At 36.6% G+C, this 8,825-nt stretch overlaps 1 protein-coding gene across 1 annotated transcript; it reads right to left on the reverse strand.

Moving 5' to 3' along the window:
- Positions 1 to 4,877: 4,877 nt before the first annotated feature.
- On the reverse strand, positions 4,878 to 8,074 carry LOC133701856 (scarecrow-like protein 22). The gene has a single exon (XM_062125995.1). It carries the CDS (start codon positions 7,466 to 7,468, stop codon positions 5,159 to 5,161), a length of 2,310 nt encoding a protein of 769 aa, XP_061981979.1. The 5' UTR covers positions 7,469 to 8,074; the 3' UTR covers positions 4,878 to 5,158.
- Between the last annotated feature and the right edge of the window lie 751 nt (positions 8,075 to 8,825).

The following is an 8,825-nucleotide window of genomic DNA, read 5'->3' on the forward strand; positions in this document are numbered from 1 at the left end:
TGAAGTTCAATTTTCAACTAATTCGATATTGAATGACAAAATCAAAAAATAATAACATAAAAAAACAACTCGAGTCTACTAGGTTAACCTGTAAAACCTTGTTTTGTTTTATGAGATTATTTTTTTTTTAATAACATGATAACAAAAATAAGTGCTTGCAAAATTGATGACCAACCAAATACTGGTATATTTGTATGATACTATGATAACCCTGTAAAAAGAAAACTGAAAAAAAAATAGAAATTCCAATTCAAAATCAATTAAATATCAAATAAAAAAATAAAAAAAATCAAGAAAAACCTAACTTCTAATGATGAAATCAGGAAATAAAATCAAAGAGAAATCAAAGAGAGAGAGACAGAAAATATCCAAAAAAAAAAAGAAATCATCCATGTCAACCCGAGTTAATCTTTTAAACTCACAACACAAGTTAGGAGACCAAGATTACTTCAAAGAAAGAAAATAAAATAAAATAAAACTACAAACCATAATCCCTAACCAGCCCAATTCTCAATCAACACACTATCAAATGATGAAATAAAGGGGAAAATATATTTTAAAACAAAGGACCATAAAAGGGGTCAACCCAAGTAAACCAGTCAGATCATCGACTAGGGTCATAAGAACCGGATAACAACATAGAAAACAAGTGAAAAAAAGATTTTGAAGTCTAGTTCTCAATCAATCCATGTTAAATGACAAAATTGAAAAAAAAAATCAACCTAAAACACCTGTATATATATATAAAAAAAAAAAAACCTTAATTCAACCTAGGCTAACTTGAAAAACTTATAATCCAAATAATGTGATAGAGATAAAAACTTAGAAAGAAAACAAAAAAAATAGCTAAACTCAATTCCCAACTAATCAATTGTTAAAGGATAAAACTAAAAAAATTTAAAAAAATATTAAAAAGGATTCAAGTTAATATAGGCTAAACTTCTGAAATCACGACCTAGATCATGAGACCATTACTCTATAAAAAGCAAATAGCAATTATGAAAGATGAAATAAAAAATAATCATATTTTAAAAAATACACAAAAAATAATAATTAAAGAAATGAGGACCAACTGTTGAAGAAAATTAACAATGCAAGGCACAAAAACTAAGTGAAGGAGAAAGAAAATAGAAAGGTGGAGAAAAAGAAGTAGTTGGCGGCACACCACGATCCCAACAATGCCATATGCAGCCCAAAAGTTAGTTCTCACTAAGACAATGCAAGAGAGACTCCATCATAGCTCATTTGGTGGACGAAGAAGGTCGCACACACCTTAACATCACGATGACTCTCCTCACTTGATGACACGTGTCATTGTGATGTTGCATGCATAAACATTCTTCTTCTTGTCATTATATTTCATCTCCGCTCTTATTTTATTTTCTAATTTGGTCTCTCAAGCCTTAATTATTTTAGATCAATACAATTAAATTTTATTTTGTAAAATTAAGAATTAGTTGCATGCCAAAATTGTGAGACTCTTATATATAGATAACCAAAATAAAACACCAAGCCCAATCTCAAATAAATTCAATATAAATTGATCAAATTAAAAAAAAAAAGGTTGAGTGATTATCTGATTCGGTCCTAGTATTAGCAATAATAATAATAATAATATTTGTTCAATCTTCAAATTCAATCCCTAAAAATTTAATTATTTTAAATCAATAAAACTTCATTTAATCTCAACAAACTAAGTATTGACTGAGCAAATGACCAATAAAACTTCATTTAATCTCGACAAACTAAGTATTGACTGAGCAAATGACCAATAAAACTTCATTTAATCTCGACAAACTAAGTATATCTGCAAGAAACTTCTACTTGAGCAGTGCAGAAATTCTCAAGAGCTACAGCAAATGGCCACTTTTTGCAATCAAAACTAGCTGACATCAACAAATGAAATGTCTGCCCAAACTCTCTTCCAGAAAATGTTAGGGGTAATTTTCCTTTTCAAGAGACAAACAAGGCGACCGATGCTTAGGGAAACGCATCACCTCAGCCCTTCCATGCGAAAAACAAGACCAGCCCTTTGATTACTTTATTAATTAATAAAGTTTCCAATCTTCTCTTCAATAGATCTTGAGCTCCCACTAATAAATAAATCTAATCCTCCCTGACACTGATTAAAGTGACGAAGAAAACATTAGTGGAATTACAAGACCAACACACACACAGAGAGATGAGAGTAATTTAAACCATTGTTTGATTAAACAATCCTCAAAGCATTATGGAGGTTGTTTTCAGGGATTTTTACAGGTGTGTTGTTGGTTCCAAGAACCCGACGTCTTCTGTAAGCAAAAATTTTATTTTACATTTTAAAGTTGACATATAAATAGAGAAAACATAAAAGCTGTTGTTAATATTAGTCGCTGTACCATACTAGACATGTTCTCTCATGAATAATGCAAGTTTATTATGGTTTTCGTCACTTCCCTACTGCTCAATTGCTAATGAGATTCAGAACTCAGAAGCGGGTCACATTGTTGTATTATCACAGAGTTGCTTTGGAGAAAAAACAAGTCTTTTCACTTTTTTTTTTATCAGGTATCTTCAAGCTAATTTTTCAATTACAAAACTAAAAATCCCTTGCTAGTCCAGTTTTAGACCTTCAATCTGCATTCGTACTTGTATTGTAATAAAAAGAAAGTAAACTCCTTTCAAGTAAAGAGACAGAGTGTGTGTGACAAGAGGGCATCCACCAAACACCCAGCCTATTGTCTAACAGCTACAAAGCAAATGTTTAGAAAGATCATTCTTGACATCAGATCTAAAAACAAGAAAGATTCAATTTTTTTAGATAAAACTATTTGAAACACAATTCCAAACAGCACCATATATATCCTTTCTCTGATTTTAACTTCTTAATAGTCGATGCCAAATGTGATAAAAGAAAAAAGCAAAGAAAGCCCTCCAAACTGGAAAACTAAAGCAAAAATGAGGAAAGCAAGAAAGTAGAGTTTCAATGGAAACATGACCCATGTGGGTTTTGATTATTATATGTTTGAAAACCAATCTGAAAAATCATTGGATGTTGAGACACTGACTTTGCAACACTTGGAATTGAAGGACCCCCGACTCATATATAATATTGTAGCATTTGATTACGTGTTGGGTGCATTACATGCAAGAGGAGGAGAATTTTCAGACACAAACATGACAAAACTCAACAAAACCACGTTATTTTAACTGCTCATGATTGCTAAGAAACTTTTAGCATGTTATGCTAATGTTAGGTGTCTTTGTATTTTTTGCCGCTCAAGGTTGTGACATACAGTTGTCTCTGGTTATTTATTATTTTGAAAACACAAAAAGTCAGCTAATACCATAGCATACCTTTCTAAGGTTACTTCTCTGAAGCATGAAGGCAATAAGGGAACCCTAGCTAATGCTACCAACAAAGACAGAGATGGAAAACTATAATATAAGGATTTACTCCAAGTAGGCATGTCCAAATTCATCCACAGCTATAATATGCGCACCGCCTTTTTGGATTTAATCAGCCAGCGATGCAGGCAATCAAGGGATTCAACAATTCTATAGAGTAATACATCTAGGAAAGTATCCATTAACTTGAGATTAAGATAAGATTGTAGGTTTTAAATCATGCAACTACCACAGACAACATTCAATCAGCAGAATCAAGATATTAATCACAAGAAATTCTAGCATCTAAAACTGCCAATAAACACGGATCATGGAATCGACGTTGTACCGAGCAAATAAACAAAATGCCAGCACCAGAGTAGACAATTCAGAAACAAGCAACAAGGTTTTTAGCCATATTCTTCTTCGCAATGCAAGGAATCCAGTGAGGCCACAAGTTCTGCATCAAGGTGCAGAAACAAGTTCCAAGTTTCTAAAGTTGTTTTCCATCACACTTCTATTATAATTTGCAACTACATATAAGATCTCCATCAGTGAGCGCATGCATGCTCATGAGTTCAAAAGATAACAAGTCAGCTATAAAAAGTATTTCATTAAGTTGCATCACGAACTATACACTAGAGGATATATTGTTTCACTGAAAAGACAGGTGAGGGGTGTAAATAGTGTTGTGCAAGGCTCATTGCTCCTTCAAGCCTTCGACACCATCATTACATTTACAGAACAGAGTCGCCTAAATTCAGGCATTACAACAAGAAGGAGCCGTGCTCAACCTAGATACATAAGAAATCTGCAAGCGTTAAGGCGGGCAAATTTTAGAGACAGCTTCAAAACAGTAAGACAAGCAAAGCTCACGAGAGGGAAGCTACTATAACCTAATTAGACACTATAAAACAATTTGAGTATACAACATTTTGGTCACCCTCCGGCGAGACACCTTAACTGATAAGAATAATCTTAAGGAAGGGGAAAATAAACTCGTGTCATACACCTTTAGAACACCACATGTGTGCACCTTAACTGATAAGAATAATCGGAAGAAACATAAAAGTATAATAGAACTTCTCACACCTAAATGCCTAAATTAGTTACTGGTTAATGGTGAAGCAATGAAAGACACAAATGAGGATATCTAGAAATTCCAATAATCACTACATTGGATGAGAATTTCCTTGGTTTCTAGCTTGGCTTATCACCTCATCTCCCTTATCACGCTCCATTGAAGCCTATTGCCATATCAAGAACTAAAGAAGGTTAGAATTCCAATACATCATCTCTATTACTTCTTTAAATGCCTTGTCAGTAACAATAACGACAAGGGGGGAAACACAAGAGTACTAAATCAAAGTTGGTACGCACGAGGAAACCTATTGCCATATCAAGCACTAAAGAAGGTTAGAAATCTGGCAACTTAACTTTCCATTTGAAGTTCTCATTTGTTGTGAAGTACAGAACAAAATATCAGCATCTTAATGAGACACAAAAGCACATTGTTACAATCATAAAATCAAATTACCCAGCAATATCCATTTCCGAAACAAATAGTACCCTACTAGATTGTCTAATTAGATGTTTTGTTCTACTGGGATTAGATAGACACAAGCAGAGGAGACTCACAAGCTAGACAATTCATATTAGAAGTTATAAACAGAGCCACCAGCAATAGTACCAAATTTATTGACAAAATACCACCTTAGTAATTGAGTTGGGACCTCTGATAAACTGTGAGTTGATAAAAAACCAACCTCCCTGCTCGTCATATTGTTACTGCTCAGCATCTCCATGCTGAAGCTGACATAAGCTCTCTACGCTGCCAAAAAAGCACAAGCAAAGCCTGCTGCCTTTCCACGTGAAATCCCCTCACTGGAGTCCTCTTCACCACACATTCTGCCTGAGTTTCGGTGAAGTTACTGAAAGTTACGGGAGAAAACCCGGCAGATGCAAAGATTGTCTTCCAATTTGGCATTTTGTCTGTAGCACGAAGACGCCCCAGCACAGTACTTTCAATCCTAGGCTGGAGCAAAAACCTCTCAATCTTGTTCACATCATCCGTAGTTGCATTAACAGCATCCAATGATTCCAATAGGTGTGTATAGGATTGGAGGGCATGGAGGATATGTTGTGGGAATGGAAGGTCACTTCTGTCACACCCTCGGTCCAAAGACACCACAATCTTTGGAGAAAGTTGCTTTATAAAGCGCAGCAGCGACGGTAGTGCAGATGGTTGATTTGACGAGCACCAAATAGGGAAATTCACCACAACAGCCTCATGTTCACTAGTTCGGAAAAAGGGGAGAGAATAACAATGTTGCTCCAAAGAATCAAAGTTAATCACATCAAGTTCAAAACTTAGACCAATCTCATTAGCAAATTGAGTTAAGTTATCGCGCATAAGACTAAGTTCAACGGGATGGTGAGTCGAAGGAGAGGCAAAGGCAGTGGTTTTCAATGATCGGGCACCTCTATTCCGGGGAAGTTCCTGCATGAAAGAGGCCCATTGAGCACCACATCCAATATCAAAGTCCACAATGTGAATCCTATCTGCATCGTCAACTGCTTCAAGGAGGGCCTGATTGCAGGTGAAGTTGACAAATTGGATAAGTGGAGAAACCTCAGATAAGACTTTGTAAGCACTCATTTTGAAGATGACATCGAATGGGGTGGAGCTCCTAGGCGGTGGGGCAGTGACTGAGTTATTATTCATGAGAATGAGCAATTGAAGAGCCTCCTTGAAGTAGAAAGCTGCCCTATGGAGAGGCTTCCCAGTTGGGAAGAGCTGTTGATTGAGCCGCGCCAATATCCCTTGCGCGTGTGAGAAGTTCCCAGTCCCTACCAACTCAGCTGCCTTGTAGAGCTGGTCCAACAAAGCATGCTTGTGCTGGTGCTGGTGCTGGTAATGTTGAGTTCCTAAATCTTCCTTCTTCACCACCAACGGCTTCTGTTGAAGTTGTTGGTGAAGAAACTGAACTCTCTGAGGAAACCCCAGTTGCTGTTGTTGTTGTTTTCGTAGCAAAAGTTCTTGCCCAGGATCAGAGAATGGTAGTTTTGGGATTACATGAGAGATTGGGTCTGTGCCACCAGAGTTGTGGCGCTTGAGTTGGGAATGGAGAGGGCGGTTTTCTTGCTGATAAAATGGTAATTGCAAGAAAAGGTTGGGATTTCGAATGCGTGGATTATGAGACTGTTGCTGGTTCATCAATATCTGTGGATTTAGTATATGTGGCTTCTCCTCTGGGACCTCAATTTGTTGCAGCTGATTTTGATGATAAACCATACCAGGAGGTAAAGAAAATGGAAGTGAAACACTGTTAGTTGGAGAACTAAAAACTGGGCTTTGCACACTAGAGTTGTTGTTGCTGCCAAATCCAACATTTGTGTAGTTAATCAAACCAGAAGAAGAGCTAGGAGCAACTAAACCAGACCCAATATTTGAAACCCCAGGACCAGGAAAAGGAGCCAAATTAGCACCAATGCTTGACACACCACCTGGAATTCCACTTAAGGACTCAAACCCAGGTCCTTGATCAACAATCCCCAATCCACCAACACCAGAACCGCCGCCAACACTGCCATCAAATTCCAGCTGACTGCTTCCACTTTGCAACAACTGCTTTAGCCCAAACTGTGTGTCATCCACATCCCCAGCTATCCACCTCAACAAGGATTGTTCTTGACTTGGCTCTGACAGCATATTCTCCCAGTCTTCTAGTCCAAGTCCACATCTTTCTCCTGTTGAAACAAACTCTAGTCCACTTGGGAATGGCTGCAGCTCTGTTGCCCATTCATCTTTCCTTTCATTGTTCACTGGGTTCACTACTTTATCTGTTGCCGTGATGGTGGCGGTCTTGTCGCTGGTGTTTCCACCGGCGCCGCCGTTTGAGGAGGAGGAGAGTGTCGAAACTGATGTAGGTGGACTTGGACTTCTTCTCATATGAAGAACTGAGTTAGGTTCTTTGCTTGCAAAGCTATTTACTTCAAGAAGTTGTTGTCGTTGCCTTTGAGTCCAAGTTTCTTGTTGAGAACAAACTGAAGCAAAACCATCAAAATCTACACCCCCCTTGACCTGCAAACGAAAGGGCATGCCTCTTATAAAATACCAGGAAGCCTGAGGAGTTTGGAGAGAAGTCGAGAAAAGGCCCAAGATTTGCAGTGGTGAAGTGAAGGATTCTCAATGGCGTTGGCTCTCAAGTGTGCTAACACTCAGATTTAAAAAAAGAAAAAAAAAGGAAAAAGAAGAAGAAGAAGAAGAAGAAGAAGAAAGGAACTTTCTTGTTCTTTAACTGAGATTTTTTAACACAATATCATATCTCATTGCATGCCATGAATCTCTCTTCTTCAACCCACCCATTACAACAAAATATCTTTTGTCACTAGCTCTTGACCACCCACCAATCCTTTCTCATTCTCTTGGTGAGCTCCATGTTTTTTTATCTAATTTTTCCCTTTTCTTCAACTCCATATCAATCAATCTACCTCTCTGTATTTTGTTGTTGTGTAGTTGTGGTTGTGGTTAATTGCTCTTTGTTTCTCCACTTCTTCTAGCCCTTCTGTCCTAACAGTAATAATATACCATCATTCTGTGCTTGCAATGGATGCGTGCATCATAAAAAAGGCAATAAAGTGTCCCTCTCCCCTCCTCCTCCTCCTATCTCTCTCTCTCTCTAGTCTATATCTCATTCTCTTTCTATTGTTTTTTCATTTTATTTTATTTTTGCACTTTAATATTTGTACTGGGTTTCTGTCACCCTCCACAGTTGTACTGTAATCCTCTTTACAAAGAGTAAAACAGAGGGCACTGCACCCATTTTACCCTAGACTGACTGATAAGCAGCGATTCTCACATGTCAGTGACGGGAAAGTTTTACAGTACGATCAAAATACTGTTAATTTAAAATTTATTTTTATATTTTATTTAAAATAAATATTTTAAAATTATTTTAATTCGTTGATATTAAAAATAAATTTTAAAAAATTAAAAATATTATATTAATATATTTATAAAAAAATTACTTTCAAATATAATATCCACCCACCCCTTAGATTTCGTGTCAAATTCTTTAGAGCTTGGCTATTTTGTATATGAATTAACAAATGTAAATTTATCTCCTCTTGGAAAAAAATAATTTAAACTTAAACAAAAAAAACTAAAAACAAATCAAAATTTTCATTTCTAAAAGATTCAAACCGAGAGGATTACATTTCCAGTAGAAAAAAATGCAACTCTTTTCATCCATAAAATAAACAAAAAACATTTGTGTGGAATATGAGGGGAGGAAAGAGGAGAAAGGGAGAAAAACAAAGAGAAGAAGAATTGATCGTTGAAGTCGCACCGGAGCTCGGTCACTTCCACACACTGCATTGGAAGTCAGTTGCTATCAAGATGTTTCCACCAACACAAAGAGCGGCCATCTCCAAAGATCAAAGAAAGTAATGTGCGC

Source organism: Populus nigra, chromosome 8, assembly GCF_951802175.1.
Source record: "Populus nigra chromosome 8, ddPopNigr1.1, whole genome shotgun sequence".
NCBI lineage: Eukaryota > Viridiplantae > Streptophyta > Magnoliopsida > Malpighiales > Salicaceae > Populus > Populus nigra.